Source organism: Nycticebus coucang, chromosome 8, assembly GCF_027406575.1.
Source record: "Nycticebus coucang isolate mNycCou1 chromosome 8, mNycCou1.pri, whole genome shotgun sequence".
Taxonomy (NCBI): Eukaryota; Metazoa; Chordata; class Mammalia; order Primates; family Lorisidae; genus Nycticebus; species Nycticebus coucang.
This window is the reverse complement of record NC_069787.1, coordinates 24,075,841-24,094,558: the sequence shown is the minus strand read 5'-3', so window position 1 is coordinate 24,094,558 and position 18,718 is coordinate 24,075,841. Positions and strand designations below refer to the sequence as shown.

General features: G+C 41.9%; 1 protein-coding gene across 2 annotated transcripts in view; it reads right to left on the bottom strand.

Annotated features, from left to right (window-relative positions):
• The window catches only part of PDZRN3 (PDZ domain containing ring finger 3), a 239,678-nt gene that overhangs the window by 13,923 nt on the left and 207,037 nt on the right, over positions 1-18,718 (bottom strand). For both annotated transcript variants that reach the window (XM_053599917.1, XM_053599918.1), the window contains 2 exons: positions 5,764-6,011; positions 2,551-2,638 (listed from right to left, as the gene is read on the bottom strand). In XM_053599917.1, coding sequence (XP_053455892.1) covers positions 2,551-2,638; positions 5,764-6,011 — 336 coding nt within the window. The remainder of the gene's footprint in view (positions 1-2,550; positions 2,639-5,763; positions 6,012-18,718) is intronic.

Sequence of the window (18,718 nt, the reverse complement as noted above, 5' to 3'; positions counted from 1 at the left end):
TTACTTCCCTTAGGGAGGAAAGACTCAGTTTGGTTGGTCTAACACTTCTTTAATACAATCTAATCTCCTTAGAAAAAGAGAAAGAGAGGAGGAGGTAGAGGCCCCAGGCTCCCAGCCCTCAGTGGGCACCAGGATTTAATAACTCTGTCTTGTGTCCACCGTATTTAATTGTGTGGGGCTTTGTACTGATGGTGATCAATGCTGACTTTTCTCCTTGAGGCAATGGTGTGGTGTTTCCTTTAAAATAAAATTACCTTAGTTTAAATAAGTTGAGCTGAAGGGAAATAGAAAGCAAATAACAATTTTGGCGATATTTAGATATAACAAAAAATTATAAATAGAATGGCTCAAATTGGGGAGATTCTGTGGGCTCAGTGAGTCTCCTGAAACTATACGGAAGCACTTAGAGACGGGCACATTTCCCCCAAGGAGAGACTGGCTTCCATCAGATTCTCAAAGGTGTAAGAAACTAAGAAAAAAAAAAAGAACTAAAAACAGCCACTGGTACAAAGTTTAAAAAGTAAAGACTAGAAAGTCTATACTACTTCTTAAATCTAGCTGGAGATGTTTGACAGCTTTTTAAAAGAACTCTACTTTATCATTATTACATCATCAAAAAAGCAGTGTCATCCCACACAGATTATTAAGTAGCTGTCTTTTTGCAGAGTAGTGTTTTTTTTTTTTTTCTATCAGTATTCCAGAGAACTATAGGCTGAGGGAATATAAACAGGTACTTGGCCAGAGAGGTGTGGGAAATTCTGCCTACCATACCCACTCTATTCCCCCAGGAGATTTGCCACGCCAATTAAATAGTCACAAGTCTGAGAAGTCCTTTAAGAACCCTGTTTAGTTTTGTTCAATCTGGCATTTTCCAAATGTGTTTGATCATGAACCCCTCCCACCCCCATGGAAAAGAATGTGTATTAACCCCTTGAAGAACAAGTGTCTTGAAGGAGTCACAACTGCTTCACAAACTAGTCCTGAACCTGGGGAGACAGGACAGTGTAAATAAGAGCATAATCCTTGTAGTTTTTGGAACCGACAAGGTTATGTTTCCTGGAGTAATTACTGGATGACAAGTGCTTTGGTCGTTGGTTGATGGCAAGCACAAACAGTCAAGGGTTTTTATAGTAGGGATAATTGCTATTCCTGTTCAGACCTGATACACTGAGGGAAAAATTTCAATTTTCAAAAAATTGTCATTCAGTCAATCTTTAACCACACCTGGCCGTAGGTGAGCACTGAAGTCATCATTTACACACTTTTAGTGGTCTTCCTTTTTTGTTTTGAAAAGAGAACTGTTGTTAACATTGAGGAACACAGCTGTCTTCTACTATTGAGCTGCTTATGCACTGCACAGGACCTACTGCCCTAAACAACTCACTGGCTTCAACAGCATCCTGAGGGCACCCCATGTTACATAACAGTTGGCTGTGAAGTTGCATAAAATATTGGCTGACCTTTTGATGGTGCTGAAGGGCTTACCTGTCAACAGCAGGAGTCTTTTAAAAAGGTGCCTATTGCCTTGTTCTGTAAAATCAATTTTCAAAAATACTCTTGTGTTTTTTAAAAACATGCTGAAATACGAAGCAGTATTTTCCCCCCAAATATAAATATCTCACAGAAGTTGGTGTTTTCTCTATATTACATTGCTCTTATTAAAAGGAAAATGAGGAATAAAATTCCGTTAGTGACCTGGTGTCCTCTAAATATTTTAAAACTTAGGAGAGGCCAATTTGACATACAGCATCTTGGAATCTTCAGTCATATGTGGCCTCAAGTAACATTTAAGGAGAGTTATGGAGGATTTGTTTAATTTCTTCAAGATCAGTGTCAGAAAACTTGAAGGAGGTAAATCAGTGGGCAAACCCTTTTTGTGGAGGGTGGGCTAACATTCACTTTAGTAATCTGTCTGTCTCTTCTTGAGCATCTGCCTTTGGGTAGAAAGTGCTGATATGAAAGGTAGGAATGTGAGGAGGCTTACTTTACTTACAAGAATGCATGGACTATGTGGATTCAGAGGTTGACAACATGATTTATTGTCTTATCTCTTAAGTGATTCAGATTTTTAAAAAATCCTAAATTTATCCGTTTGGGACCTGATTATTAAGCTCCATTTTGAAGGGGAAAGAAAATGCTCAGTTATGCCTTTCTACTGGCATGATTAAAAGTGGTTTTACTTTTTTTTTTAAGCCAGAGTTTCACTCTGGGTAGAGTGCTGTGGTGTCATCCTAGCTTATGGCAACCTCAAACTCTTGAGCTGAAATGATTAGCCTCTTGAATAGCTGGGACTACAGGCACCCGCTGGCTAGCTTTTTTCTATTTTTAGTAGAGACAGGGTCTTACTCTTGCTCAGGCTAGTCTTGAACTCCTGAGCTCAAGGTATCCACTCAGAGTGCTAGGATGACAGGTGTGAGCCACCGCACCCAATGGTTCTGCTTTTGGTATTTTCCATCAGCATCCATAGACTAAATCTCTGCTGACATAGAACTTAATTAGGCATCATTGTTCTTAATGGCTAATAGAATGAGGCAAGGATGTTCTTCCTACCTCCAGCTCCAGCTCCTCCCTGTCCATCTCCTGGTGGATGTCCCCAATGTAGTCATTGGGATCGTAGTATTCATGGGCAGAGGAATGCCTGAAAAGAGAAGCAAGATCTTTAAGGCCCGACTGCTAGTATCAGTACCCACTTTGGCCCAGTGTCAGGCCCAGCAGCAGCACCCCCCAGTCTCCCGGTGTGTGGGCCTTCCTCTGCACGGGGCTTTCAGCACTGTCAGGATCACATTTCCACCATTTGCTATAAAGTCCATTTTCCCTAGAAGAGTGAGTTAAGATGCAGGGTGACAATTGGATGGGCTCTGTTGTTTCCAGAGCCTCTCTCTGAGCCTGCCAGCCATGTGATTCAATGTCACCCATTTTTAACTCCGTCTCCCCGCAGGAGGCAGGCCCACATTTACCACTTAATTGCTTCATCGTTAGATTTTATCTCTGGAGGGAAACAGGCTTGACATTCAAAGGTATGTGCTGGCCTCTGAGATCAGTACAGAAGGCTATGACTGAAACTGCTGAACTTTTTTGACTGTGCACGCAATAAGAAATATGTGTGAGGGCAGCACCTGTGGCTCAGTGGGTAGGGCACCGGCCCCATATACCGAGGGTGGTGGCTTCAAACCTGGCCCCGGCCAAACGGCAACAAAAAATAGCCGGGTGTTGTGGTAGGCGCTTGTAGTCCCAGCTACTTGGGAGGCTGAGGTAAGAGAATCGCCTAAGCCTAGGAGCTAGAGGTTGTTGTGAGCTGTGATGCCACAGCACTTACTGAGAGTGATAAAGTGAGTCTGTCTCTACAAAAAAAAAAATAAATAAAAAGGAAGAAAGAAATATGTTTGACATGACACCCAGCATGCACCGGCATGGTGGTAATGTTCGTACGTACATGGCAGGTGTGTATACACTTTTACACACACATTCTGCAGAAGCTTGTGTTTCCCCAGGCCAACATAGGTAAACACAGTTCACAGAACTCACTACCTCTCTGGAGATGTTATTAATGGAATCTCCAGGAGCAAAGGCAGTGGGAATTACAAGATGCTCAGTCAGTGGCTCTAAAAGGAGCTTAGAGTCCATGGGGCCAGATGCAGATGGAAAGTCTCAGCCTCTGATCATTGGCTGGGGACATAAGCCTTCGTGTTCTCAGAGATCAGCACAGCAATCAGTGGGCTGTCTTCCCTCCCATGCACTTAGTTTTGAAACAGCAGATCAGCCATGTGTGGTCATTCAAACAAGGGCTGGCTTTTAATCTTTCTGGACCCATCAGATAAATATTCTGCCCGCACTTGACAACCTTTTAGTGCTGAGGGTTCTGTTGGAAGGTCTGGGCTTTCAAGCATCAACTTCACACTCCACATTCAATCTCAAGCCATGGAGCTCACTCTCTCTGGCTGTTGTCTGACCTCTGGACTCTTCTGACATTTTGCAAATCGCCCCCTGGGGATAAGTCATGTCATGTTAACTAGACTTAAGAGGAAATGAGGGGTTTGGCTTTTTAAAAGCCTGTCATTGTGACAGTTCAACATTTGAGAGTCAGGAGTAGCCTTCGAGGCCCCATTGATAACACGAGGCAGTTTTGTTCTATAATGTCAGATGAATGGTTTGAATAATCATAGTAAGTCAGCCAGTTGTTTCAGAGGATCAGCTGGGCTGGGGCTCTAGAGTGTCTGGGGTAAGAGCTGGGTATGGAGGTCCAACAGACCTGTCTTTCCCTCCAGGCACTGGCAACTTAACGTGGGTGGAACTGGTGAGTCTGCAGTGCCTCATCTGTCTAAAAGGGATGGTGGTGAGAAATAAAGGAGATAGTTTGTTGTGCACTGTGAGTGAATGGCAGATGGATGCCCTGTCCTCCATCTTTACATCCTATCAGCTGTGGCTGAATTTACTTTGTCAAGCCTGGGTCTTTTTTTTTTGCAGTTTTTGGCCAGGGCTGGGTTTGAACCCGCCACCTGGGTTTGAACCCGCCAGTGCCCTACTCCTTTGAGCCACAGGCGCCGCCCGTAACAAGCCTGGGTCTTGACAGCTAACTACTAAAACCATGGGCTGAAAGGCAAGCCTTTATCTGGAATAAGAGCAAACCACAGGAAATGTGTTCATTTCAGCTATCGCATTAGTAATAGAAATCCAATAGGTATTGTTCAGATACAGAGCTTTTCCAAGTAGGAGTAAGAGGCAAGAACGCCCTTAGAAATAACATACCCAGTCAATTACGTGACCCAAGGATGGGCCTACGATGGTAAGACAGAGGGGAGACCCTAATGTGCTAGAGAGACTTTTGCCTTGAGGTGTGCAGAGTCACATACAAAAAGCTAAATTAAACTGGACATCTTTTAAGCAAGTGGTCTACTTCAGAAAATTTCTGGATCTACATTCTTTTCCTGAATATTTTACATCAGTCACACAATTGATGTTTGGCACTACAATTTACTGAGTGCTCATTGTATGCCAAGCTGAGGATGCTCCACATCTTCTTTCCTTTAATCCTTCAGTGATCCTACGAGATTGATGCTATTACTATCCCCATTTTAATATAGGGAAAATGCAGACCAAGAAACTAAAGTAAATTATCGTGCCTAAGTTACTCAGCTAGCAGTTAGTTTGAGCATCAAGTTAGTCTGACTTGAAGGCTCTGAATTACTCCGTCTGTGGTAGAAAGTAAGGTAAGGGAAGAGCCCCATGTGAAGAAGTCAGTGTGGTATGCGGAAGCACAGCTGTTACTTAATGGGCATGTGCCGTGCTTATATGAGGCATGTGTGGGCTTATTACATAGATGCAGGCTTGAAATGAGACCCAAGAAAGCTGCATGCACAAGCTTCAGGGCTCTCTGTAACCACACAACTTACTTTGTTGTCTATTTAAAACAACAATCAGCATTCCCTCTAGTAATGACTACAGAATCTTCACATTACCATTTGGGGTGATTAATTTTTTTTCTGGAACAACTTTTACAACATTTGTAAGTAATTTTGTTCTCAGAATATAATTTGAATAACTCCGCTCCAGGGTTATAATAAAGTCATTAATATGTCAGAGCAGTTTTGAGCAGGATTCGATTTACGGCCTCTATAAACAATAAAGTTAAACATGAGCAACTTGGAGGAAAATTGTGAGGTGCATTCATTTTTTTCACCCCATGGAAGGGGAGGGGGGGAACAGCTTACACCAGGTTTCTTTACCCTGCTTAACACATTAGTGATTTGAGATCACGGGACTTACTCTTCTGGCAAGAGATAGGGATCGAGCACTGGTGGGCTGGGAGAGGACATCTTGGTGAGAGCCATGATGTGTTCAAAGGTGATGTCGGTTTGGGTTCCCGCATCCACCAGCTGTGACTCTGAAGGAGGTGTGAACATTTTTGTCCTTGGCGTTCTTCTTAACACCTGTACCACAATGGGCTCCTTGGCTGTCTTGAACGCTTCCACAGCCTGGTCATGAGTTGCCCTGGATAAGTCTTTGCCGTTGACCTGTTGAAAAATATCGAGGGTGGGACAGGATTATAATCAGAAACTACAAAGATGGATACCTGGATTGATGGCTTTCATGGGTAAGCAGGCAACAGAAGCTCACGGTGGTGTCAGGGAACCTCAGTTCTCTGCATTGCTTAAAGAATGCCTGGAGGGAAGAGGGTGAATTTGGAGGTATTACCGATCTGGCATTAAATAATAAATCTCACAGCAGGGAATCCTGGGCTTCCAACTGAAATGTCTTTAATACAATTTCATCACTTGCTAATCTCGTCTGGGAAAGAAAAGACCAGCCTTGGGCTCAGAGCCATTATCAGGCAACAACAGCTAACTAGGAATTAATTACATTGTTATGTTTTAATGGTGTGTATTTTTGCCAGTTTGTGTCAGATAATACTAGCTTTTCTTTTATGGACGTAATAGGAAGTTTTCCTTTCAAAATTAATCCGTTGGCTTATTTTCTTTAAAATATTAAGTAAATGATAGGATAGGCCATACATGGATATGGCAAACATTATAAAGAAGAAATGCACCTATGGTGCGTTTTACGAGGGTACATGTCAGATCTACTGAGTGTAGAGTATAAATGTTTTAACACAATAATTAAGAAAGTGTGGTAAAGGCTATGTTAACCAGTTTGTTGTATTTCAAATTGTATATAAAACCAGCACACTGTATCCCAAAAATGCATTAATGTACACAGCTATGATTTAGTAAAAATAAAAAAGAAGAAATGCAAATGGGGAATGTTTAGAGTAACAACAACTAGCTTAACTGCTGTTTCGTTTCCCACCGCGTAGTACTTTGTGACTACAAAGTACTCTCCCTCCTCTGCAGCTACAAATGAATCTCATGAGATGACTTTACTAGTTGGGGGGTGGGGGTCAGAACACCATGAGCTGTATCCAGGACTCTCTCCACTGCTGCCCTCAAAACTAAACAGCCTGCACTACCATACATAGCTATGTAAGATGAAATAGACAATGGAATCTTACTTCTAAAAATTGAAGTCCTTCCAAATGACATGGATGTCCAAATATTTAATTTATCTTCTCCCTTCCCCATAAAAGAAAGGAATTTTGTTCAGGTAGTTATGTTATATAAAGACAGTTAAGTTACATGATTGGACTGCATGAAATTTATCGGACTCTGGAATATGTTAATGGTATTTCCTCAATGGTTGGTTGGCTTTTCAAAATCAAATATAAAAGTATGGTATAAAGAATTCTATCTCACTGAATCCACATCTTCAGCTTCTCAAATCTTTCCTGGAGAACACTGACCCATTCTAGTCATGTCACATAGGAGTTCCTGAGTATAGATTAGATTAATATTCCATTCTTGCAATATGCATGTTTTTAGCATTTATTTATAAATGTTGAACACTGAACCAAAGCCTCTTCCTGTCTAGCGTACACATTCTCCTAGCCCCCTAAGTATTTTGGACTTAAAAGAACACTGACAATTAGGTCCATCCTCTGAGATGGATACTTCAGTTTCTCTCTGTCTAAGCAGCATACAGTATTGATTGTATAGCTGCTTTTTCCTCTCTTCTTCTAAACCCTTTCACTCTGGCCCTAGGGGACTACCACTGTTAGGTTGAAGTCCACTGGAAACAACAGTTGGGGTGAGGAATAGATGTTATGGCCTTTCTCTTTAATAAAGCCCAAATGAATCACACCAGTGGAGGTTGTTAACGATGTGGATTCAGTCCACTTAAGTAATTTACTTGTATCATGAGGGAGTTGGGCAGAACAAGAACTCTGGGTCACAGAATGACTCAAGTGCACCAGGAAATAAGAGACCGTCTGAACCACTGAACTTTTAAAGCCCCAGTCCTGGAGAACTGGGCATGGGCAGGGTCTAACGCTATGAATGGTCTTGGTGCTGCTGCATTTAAGCAAAGAATAAAAGGACAACAAAAGAATTCTCTTTTTCCAAAACAGTTGACCTTGGTGAGCTCTTACTTAGAGTCTAGAATGCCCAGGCCTTGGGTTGGGCAGGAGCGAGGTGGGAAGGTGAGGATGAAAAGCAACATGGAGGGCTATGAAGTTCATGCTGGGTCAGAACTATTTGAGCCATGTTTTCCATTAATGTGTGGCACCAAGAGTCAAAAACACAATAATTTACGATGTAGTAGTGCCTTTGTTCTTGGGAATAAATCGATGGCAGTGTTTAACACCTTCAGGAGGTGTGGGTGGCCAGGACCAACCGGCCACTCTGGTCTCCTGCCGTTGGTGTGCCCTGGGGATGGCTTGCACCAGAGGCTGGTTTTACCCACAATAAACTCAGACTTCTGAGTGGGTCCTTAGACAAGGCAAATTTGTGCTTTCTCTCTTAACCTATAAATACCAGGCTATTTTGCTTAAAGGGAATGAACATGAGATTTTCTTACTGTGGTATTTTTTTTCCCTCTTCACCTTGCTGTTCTCTTCAAGAGGAGCACTAAGATAAGTGACCAAGGAGGGGAATGAGTTAGACCTGGGAGTTTTCTAGTTGTGCCTAAAGGGGAAGCTATGGGCCTTCGCTTTTATACATACAGTTAGGTCTTACAAACACCACAGGAGGCAACATTGCCTGCCGGGCAGCGTGTGCCCCTCCTCACCGCAGTAGTGCTTTCTCTCTGCTGAGAGAACGGCTTTCTTCCCACCACCTCAGACTCCTTCCCTTTGGATTCTGACCGGAGTCAGCCTAGCATGGCGGTCTTGTTCCTTTGCGTAGTGCGGCTGCAGGCACATGCATGCAGTGCAGTTCAGAAGGGGGGTCATTAACGTGATTTGAGGCTTGCTTCATGCTTAAGATAGGACATGAGATAGGGGTGGCTCTTTTGTGCCCCTGGGCAAGCCATCAGCATGCATTTCTTGGATTTGTGTCCGCAGCTTGGGACCATGTAAGGAACTGGCCTTGGAGACCAAGTGAACACACTGAGTATGGCAGAGCAGACAAATGGGAAGAATTGGAGTCCCTGATAATATTGCACGAAGTGAACTAACCAAGCTTAGAGCCTCTCATCCCCAAACTCCTGTTCATAGTTGAACAATACATTCCTTGTAATTTAGGCCGTTTGACTTGGATCATAACTACCTAGAGCCCAAAGTAAATGCTGCAGATATACCGTAAAATTAGGTATGAATGTATTCTCGTTTATTCCTATAGACATTCTTCTACCTGTGTAAAAGTATTTGTGAAAATGCTGCTCTGATTGGGGGTGTCTCAGCTCATGTTTATAGAAAAGTGATGGCAACTATTGCTTTACTTGGATAGATTTTATAAACCCATGCTGGAACCACTGAGTGGATGTTCATTGAAACGGTACCTAGAAATTGATGCATGAAGGACCTGCTTGGATCATTCTAAGCTAAGAGGTTCTTGAGGGCAAAGAGCCCCTGAGTGTCATGATGTGCTTAATTACAAGAAATAGGAAAACTTTTCAGAATGCCTCCAACTTTGGGTTATTATTAAAAGTTTCTGATGCATTCCATTAAGACACTTGGGGCATTAAGACGCTTGGGGCATCTCTGCTGCCCGGGCTGCAGAGGAAAGAGCAGTGGTAATCCCAGCAGTGGTAATCCCAAAGGAAGCCCTGGAACTTTGGGGTGACTGAGAAATGCCCTTATAAGAATATCACTACTTCTGCTGGCTGGGTTCCACACAGAAAGGCATTTCTGAGTGGCCAAAGACAGTTTTCAATCACACATAGTTCAAATAAGCCCCTCCACAAGCTAAACGACCTTCACCCTCCTCAGAGCTCAGGGGTGGATGGCTACTTTGGGATCAGGATCACAGTTGGAATCCTGGCTGTGAGCATTAGGCAATTTAACTGCTCTGAGACTCAGTTTCCTTATCTGCAAAATAAATATTATAAAGTGTAGCTGAGATAATCCACTTATATGCCAATAATAAAAATTTACCAAGACACCAGAAGAGTCATATTTTCCCAGGAAGAAATAATCTATAAATGAAGGAAGCAAACCCAAACTCAATGGTTGGTCTTAGCAGCCGGTTATGCACTGAAAGGCTGCTTTACTTCTTGGGAAGCTCCCTGCCCATCTTGTTTGTTCCTGGGCCATGAACATACTGAATGTTTCCAGTCCTTGAGTTGGGGTTCTCTGGGCGGGGGTGCAGCGGACTAATATTCCAAGGCTTGACCCTTGCCACACAAGCTTCTTGACAAGGTACTTTAGGGATCATTACGTTCTCTTAAAAGACGATGAGATGAGGTGGGAGTTTACTATCCTAGATGATCCATTTTTGCAGTCAAATTTGTTTTGAATTACCTCGTGCACATCACACTTATTACACCACTGTCATCCTGGAATCACATCACTGACAGACTTAGCGAGGTGGTGACTCCACTGCACGCTGTCAGCCAACCGAGAATGACAACTTTTATTCTCCGGATTAGCATTGCATTTACATTAGACAAAAACCGCGGCGATGATGGCCATGATTACAGACGGGGACGCTCATGCGGTGATGTTTGGCCCGGTCAAATTCAATATCATTAACTCGCCCAATTGAGCAGATTGCCTTTAAAACAGTTTATGCAGCTTTAAGACCAAGTAAATGGAATGTTTTGGAAGAAGAAATGCTGATTGCAAACTTTATTATAAATTAAATGCTGAAATTATTCACCTGAAGCTCCAGTTGGTCCCCTGGGACTTAGGTGCAATTACAGTGAAAATCCAGTCAGTCAGTCTCAAGGCAAACATCACTACTGTAAATGTGACATGGCAGTAAGGGACCTTAAAGAGGACCTTTAGTGTAAGGTCTCCAGAGACAAGACAGAAGATTATGGTGACAGCGTGGAATGAATCCTTCCTGTTTCCATTTAAGCTGAGATAACACTGTTGCTGTTCTTGCAGGAGGGTCCTGGGGCTGTCTTTTGGTCATTCTCTTATTCAGCAAGTATTTACTGAAGTTACTTAGTGAAACCAGTTTCCCTCTTGGCTGATAAGAAGTTACTGAAGGAACTTCTTGAGGAAAAAATGAGGTGCCAGCGGCAGCACGTGGGAGCCACTTAAGAAATGGTCAGATGTATACATTATGGGTGGGCGTTTTACCAGGTGGCCAGACTACACACCCTGAAACACTAACTGGGCTGCTGTCTACCTAGAAATACCATTGGCTAAACTACTGTCATACTAGTATCACTTTTTGAAAGAGAGGTCCAGACAGCTTTCAAAGTTTTCCAAAAGTAATTGTTACCAGTTCAGAATATTTTAAAATGTAATGTTGCAAAAAAACATACCATACTTTCTCCAAGTTGGAGACTAAGTATTCATTTGTAGGGAAACTTTGGTTTCTGAGGATCAGCTTATTACCATCACCTCTATTTCTATTACAAATAGAAAATGACCCCTGTATAAAGAACTAATGCAGTTTTAAATTCAGCCCACTATAAATCATGCCCCTGGCTAAAATCCAACTTTTATAGGGTTCATTTAATTAAATACAGGGGCAGCAATTTCATTCTGTAAAATGCCACACCTATGTTTTAAAACTAATTAAAACTAAGATTCCACTGGAAGCAATAGCTGATAATAAACTATACACTGAAAGGTAAGGGGTTTCGAGCCCTGCTGTAGGTTTGGCCAAAAAAACAAAAACAACCCACTTCATTTAGGAAACTCCTGTCCATCTTAATTTATTTCAAATTTATAGTCTTCTCTAGGGCTTGATGAAGGGAAGGCAACTTATCTGAAATGTAGGCATTATGGCAGTTGAGGAATGTGAGTCCTCATGAACAAGTGTTCAAATTAATGTGTGTACTTCACTTCAGAGACATGTATATATGTAGACTATACTTACACAGATCTTAGTTCGTTCCTATGTGGTAAAAACTTAAATCTGCATGGGTATACCTGGGCTCTGGCTGGGAACTGGTGGGGAAATGAATTCTGATGCTAATTCTCCCAGGTTTGGTATCTCTACAACCATAAGCTCCCTTCCTTACTCCATTCTGAGTGTTCTGCACAGATGACTTTATAGCCTGGGTGATTCTGTTGAAATCTTCCTTGTGTCCGACTTAAGAGTCTCACACTTTAAATCCTTTACTGCTTTCCCAAATATAGAATGTATTTGGCTATTAGCCTCTGAATAGTAAAATTGATGATATGTCAAAGAAATAGAGGTTACAAACATACATGTGCTTGCTTTTTAAAAAGGATTAGTCCTAACCCCCCCCCCCAAAAAAAACAAACCAACAACTTCTCAGATATGAATCCCCCCCTTAACATCTTGCCTAATCTCCTTTTGGAAATCTTCATGTCATCCCATGAAATACCATTTCAAGTGATGGCATTTTCCATTAAACTATAGAATAAGTATGGATCTTAAAATTAACATTTTGCACCATCTCAGTGGTAGTAAAGTAGTAACTCAACATCTTTTCGGAAAACCCAGTGGCAAGTTCTTGGAAACGAGGTATTTCTATATCCACATCTCCCTGCCTTGTGTATCTTCTAAGTCCTTATTTGGAACTTGAAGGCTAAAAAATAACTACACATTTTTGTACCTTAAACTTATGAGGTCAAAAATTAGGTTCATAAACTCATCCTAGAGAAAGTGTTAGATACCTCACTGTACTTTCTCTAGGACAAGCTTATGAACTTAATTGTCAGACCTCATAGAAAGACAAGCTCCGATGGCCATTCCAGAAAAAGTGTTCCAAAATTACTTTGAAGGGTGGACTAGGTGCTGGCATCAATGCACAGCTTCCCAAGAAGAATACTTCAAAGGTGACCATAGTGACACTCAGCAATGAGGTATGTACCACTTTTTCTAGGATGAGTTTGTGAACCTAATTGTCCAACCTTGTATATAGGACCATTCCTTGATATGATCAAAGTAATATCAAGGAAAGTAGCCTCTGCTTTGTGGAAAATGGAAAAAATAAGCCCCAGGAAGATTTTTGAAGTAGATGTGAAAGAACAAGGTGGCTCTGGCCACGCTCTCCCTCTGTCTGTGGTTTCTGTACTGTAGGTGACAAGGTAGGGTCTCTTCAAGTGGAAAAAAAGGTAACTGACTACCCTCCCCCCCCCATGGTGGAAAGACACAAGAACTACCAAATTTATAGATCTCAGAGATCATCAGAAAATGCAAAGTGGCCTCTTTTTCTTAGATGACTGTCTCTGTCACTCTTTTGAGAACATCTCTGTAGGACCCCTGCTTACAATTGTCTAGGCTGAGCTGTGGACGAAGTACCCAGCCTAGGAGGAGAGTAGGGCAGTAGGCTTGAGGAAGGGGTGCCTTCCTCTAACTCACTGAGTGCCAGAAAGGCTAGTGGTCATCCTGCTTCTGGCTGTCACCAGGTTGGGAGCCCAGGGTGGCAGCAGCTTATGTGATGACTTGGTCTCCAGACATCTGTGCAGAAGCCCTGGACACATGGAAAGGGCTGTTGTGTGGCCCAGCTACCTCATCTCTATACCAAATGGATTTGCAAACGGTGTTTCCCCGAGTGTATCCAAGTTGAATGGTGCACGAAATTTGGTATCAGCAACTCTGTGCTTCATCGCACACCTTGTCATCCATGAGTGACCAGAATCCTTCACATAAAATGCTGGAGCTTCTGACACTTCAACTATAATAAAGCCACAAGTAGCCCAGCATTTCCTCTACACTGTACACTGGTCTATGCACTTTATATTTGCTCAAGTAATCCTCACAAGAGGTAGGTGCAACTACTGTCACCATTTTACTAATGAAATGAGAGGCACAGGAAGCCTTTATGTATCAGCAGACACTCTGTTCACGGTGCCAGCGGCTTTCACCTGGAGGTGGGAGATGCATGCTATGTTTAGAATATAGAAGATGGGATGCTTCTTTTTACATGTCAACTTTATCGCATTTAAGAATTCCCTGGCATTATTTCCTACTATAAATGCAAATACAGCCACGAACCGAAGGAAGGAGGTGTGGTTAGGTTTTTGCAATCATCACACCCAATGCTTATGAAAACCATTTTATTATGTCATTACCATCTCCTTGATGTAAACTTCATATTGGGCCCATAAATATCTTGAATAAACTTGAATTTGTTAGCTATTTTCCTCTAAGACTAGTGAGCTGGCTAAAGTCTTATTTCTACTCTTAAATCTCTAATCATCACAGAAAACCCTATGTAGAAAGATCCTTCCGTCAACAGAATTGTCATAGAGAATTTTAAAAGAATGTTAAAAAGACAGTGTTTAATGATGATTTATGTTTTGTGTCATCATTTAAGTTTCAGGATTAGGAGAGGATTCTAAATGAGAATGCAGGAAGGTGGACAAGCAGGGGGCAGGAGCTCTGCATTTGATGAGGAGTCATCCTCAAGGTTAAAAGCTTAAGCTCTGAGGGCCAGTTGCCTGGGTTTAAGTGTAGGCTGTGTTACTCATATGCCATCTTGGGCAGCTTAGTCTTTAGTTTTCTTATCTAGGAGGGGTTAATAGTAGGACCTAACTCATGATGTTGTGGCATTATTAGCTCTGCACAGAAGTAGTAAAGGTTCATGCCTAGGGTACAGTGAGTGCTCAGTGAATTTTACCTATTTATTATCTGTGTGGGTTTGAAGAATCAATGTGCCATGTATTGATTGGTATGATAAACTGGTGACCAGGGCTCAGTGACACTGGGTGAGACAAAAAGGGGCTTTTGTCCGTGTCCTGCCTTGTAGCAGATGTGCGACTTTTGGTGCATTACTCAACCACGGTGTGCCTCAATGGCCACAATTGAAAATGGGGAACATTTAAGGACCTTAATGCATGGGAAAAAACTGCATGATGTTAACTGAAGTAAGTTCTCCGCGCAGTGCCAAATGTCAGCTGTGGTCGTGATTGTCCAAGCTTGTATAAGTCTCTCATCTTCCTGGGCTGCTTCTGTGAGTGAGGTTGGGAAGATGCCCTGTACAGAGCTCAGACTCATGGTTAGCACATGAATACCATCCTTTATAGAAAACATTAGCCCAGATTTGTGCTCCTAAAAATTGCACCTGCCAAATTTCAGTAAAAACCATACCCCGAATAAATCACATAAGAAAATCCCTGAAAAGCATCTTTTCTCACTCCCTGTCTATGGGAAGGAGTCTTTTCTGGATCCTGGGGGCCTCTCAAGGAGGTGACATTTCACACTGTAGTGCTGGGTGTTATGTAATGTGTCAGACACTGCACTAAGTGTTTGACACACATTACAAATTTCATACCCTTTCCTCAATAGGGAGAGGTTACAGGTGGTGTTATCTCTAAGTTGGGCACCTTGTATAAGTAGATTTGAACCAAGGCTGCCTGACTTTACAGTATGTGTTGTAACCACTGAGCACATAGCCAGCAGGACCTGACCTGAGGCGTGAAGCGAAGGAGTTTTAGGTGGTCAGAGTACAGTAGAGGGGGGCAGTCGTAAGGAGGGACAGGTGGAATGCAGTGCTCCGGTCAGAAGGACATAGGTCTCTGCCAAGGAAGGACGTTCACTGTACACGCCACGGCGGAAAACTGCGCTTTGACACATAAACCAAGGTAACCACATCTACTGACCTTTCCCAGGAACTCCCACTGGGATTGGTATCATGTTTAATGAGGAGGGTGGAGCTCACACTAGCTCTTCGGATATTTGCTAACCTACCGGAAATCTATTTTCTTCAATCAATTCATTTCTTACTTAGTTGTCTACTTCACATTTCAATGTGATTGTCCTATAAATGTCCTACAGGCACTGTCTGAAGTCCTTGCAGGTGGAACACTATTTAAAATAGCACAGTTAGGAGAAAAGCAACGCCAATCATTTCTCAGAGGTGGAAAAAGCTCTGAGCAGTAAGAAAACAAGCAACAGCACAATTTTTTTTGAAGCCCTTGAATCTTAAACAGAAGGAGGGCCAAGAAAGCAAATTTATACTTTATTTGCTGCTCCTGACAAAAGATTATGAAATTTCCTGGCTGTCTTTAAACAACACAAAGATCAGGTAACGAGAATGCTAGGGAAAAAGAAATAAAAGCTAAAGTTGATTCACTGTAAATAGAATTTCTTGGCTTTTGTGGATTTGTGCTTTATAATTTTAGTGTAACCTAAACAAAAAAGTGGCTTGACCATGTTTTTGTTCTTTTTCAGTCCAAAGAAACAAAATTATGTATCACTTACATCAAAACTGATTTTAGCTCCTACATAGCCAACTAGTTCATCTTATGATTTACACACCATGTGGTAAAACTTTTATTAAATTGACTGTGATAGGATTCTTGAAGAAAATGCTGTAAATATTAAACCATGGTCTTAGCAGTTAAAAAAAAAAAACAACAAAAAACTCAGTTGAGAAAAGCCTGCCTGGTGCCGGCAGGAAAGTGAAACTATCAGTATCGAAAAACAGCCTGTTTTTTCTTTTGTTTTCCTCTAATAGTGATCATTAGTTGGCTTGTCCATAATCAACATTCTAATTAAATTATGAAAGATTTTCTCAAATGCCTCCAATTTTGTAAACAACATTTCAAAAAAAATTCTGCACCAGGGATAAACTTAAAAGTACAGTTGCAATTTGAAATAGTCCCAAAAGACTAAAGCTACTGGATGGCAGGAATCACGCCTTTTGTTTCTTTTAATGAATAATTATGTCTAAAGTTCCCAAGTATTTTCTCCTTTCCATGTACTGTGCTTAAGCACTTTGCATCTAATCGCTTCATTTGCTCCTTGGTCTAATAACCTCGTATTGAGAATGACTATGAGTTCAGTACCCTGCCTGGGGTTGCTAATACGATAGCGTGGTGAGCAAAACCAGACATGGGGGCTGACCCCAGGGAGTCGGTAGTCTGGTGAAGGAGAAGATGCTGATAATCCTGCTGAGGGAAGGAAAGAGAACTTGGCAGGAGTAGAAGGCAGGTGATGGCCAGAGGAGCATCCCCGAGGAAGAGATGTTAAGCACAAACCCAAAGCACATACAGGATTTAACAAGGGAGGAAGAAAGGCGAGCATATGCCAGCCAGAAAGGCATGTGCAGAGGTCCTGTGGTAGGAGAAAACCAGGTGCAACTGAGGGGCTGCTGGTGCCCATGAATGATGAGCAGAGTGCACACCATTATGGGTTCAGACAGGAAGGGCACACCATGCTGACTCCTGGAGGCCACAGACAGGACTTTTTTTTTTTTTTGTCTGGAGAGAGGCTTTTGCTCTGTCATCCAGACTAGAGTACAGTGGCCAGTGGCATCATCACAGCTCACTGCAACCTCAAACTCCTGGGCTCCAGTGATCCTTCCTCAGCCTCCCAAGTAGCTGGGACTATAGGCATATACTATCATGTCCACCTACTTTTTTGTAGAGATGGGTCTGGCTGTGTTGCTCAGGCTGGTCTCAAACTGGTGTCAAGCAATTCTCCCACCTCCCAAAGTGCTAGGATTACAGGTGTGAACCACTGTACCCAGTCAGGACTTGGATTTAATGTTTATTGTATATATGTAACACATGCAGCATGTTTGGATATGTAGACAGTCTCACTGATGGTCTGAATTAAAATTTCTCAACTTTATGATGGTGTGAAAGCTATACACAGTCTAGTACACAAATTGTATTTTGTGTACCCACACAACCATTCTGTTTTTCATGCTCAGTGCAGTAGTCAATAAATTACATGAAATATTCAACACTTTATATCAAATAGGCTTTGTGTTGGTTTTGTGTATTGGCTTGTAATCACAGAGCAATCTAATAGGAGAATGGTGAAAATTCTCAGCAAGTCAAGGACCTACATACCTAGCTCCTTATTTCAAGATTTTGAAATCTGATATTTGCAATTGTATTGCAAATTGAGCAGTATTACCTACTCTAAGTGTTCTGAGCATGTTTTTTTTTTTTATTAAATCATAACTGTATACATTGATATGATCATGGGGCATCATACACTCGCTTCATAAACCATTTGACACATTTTTATCACAGTGGTTAACATAGCCTTTCTGGCGTTATCTCAGGTACTGTGCCAAAACATTTACATTCTACATTTACCAAGTTTCGCAAATACCCCTGTAAGATGCACCACAGGTGTGATCCCACCGATCCCCCTCCCTCTACCCACCCCCCCCCTTCCCACTTCCCCCTATTGTTAAGTTGTAGCTGGGTTATAGCTTTCATGTGAGAGTCTCAAATTAGTTTCATAGTAGGGCTGTGTACATTGGGTACTTTTTCTTCCATTCTTGGGATACTTTACTAAGAAGAATATGTTCCAGCTCCATCCATGTAAACATGAAAGAGGTAAAGTCTCCATCTTTCTTTAAGGCTGCATAGTATTCCATGGTATACATATACCACAATTTATTAATCCATTCGTGGATTGATGGGCACTTGGGCTTTTTCCATGACTTAGCTATTACGAATTGGGCTGCAATAAACATTCTGGTACAAGTATCTTTGTTATGTTGTGATTTTTGGTCTTCTGGGTATATGCCCAGCAGAGGGATTACAGGATTGAATGGCAGATCTATTTGTTCTGAGCATGTTTAAAGTAGGCTAGGCCAAACTAGAATGTTTGGAGGTCAGGTGCATTTTTGAAATGCATTTGGGAGCTAACTTGGACACTCCAAGGCCCTAGCTTTATAGTCCCAGGGTTAAATTAAGGAGCATCTGTATATGTGTATAATAAAGTGATTAAACTGTCAAGTACCAACTGGGGGGAGGGGTCAAGGGGCTGATCCTACCAATGGGCTTTTCACATCTCTGTTTATATGGGACAATTGAACATAAAAAAAGAAACCA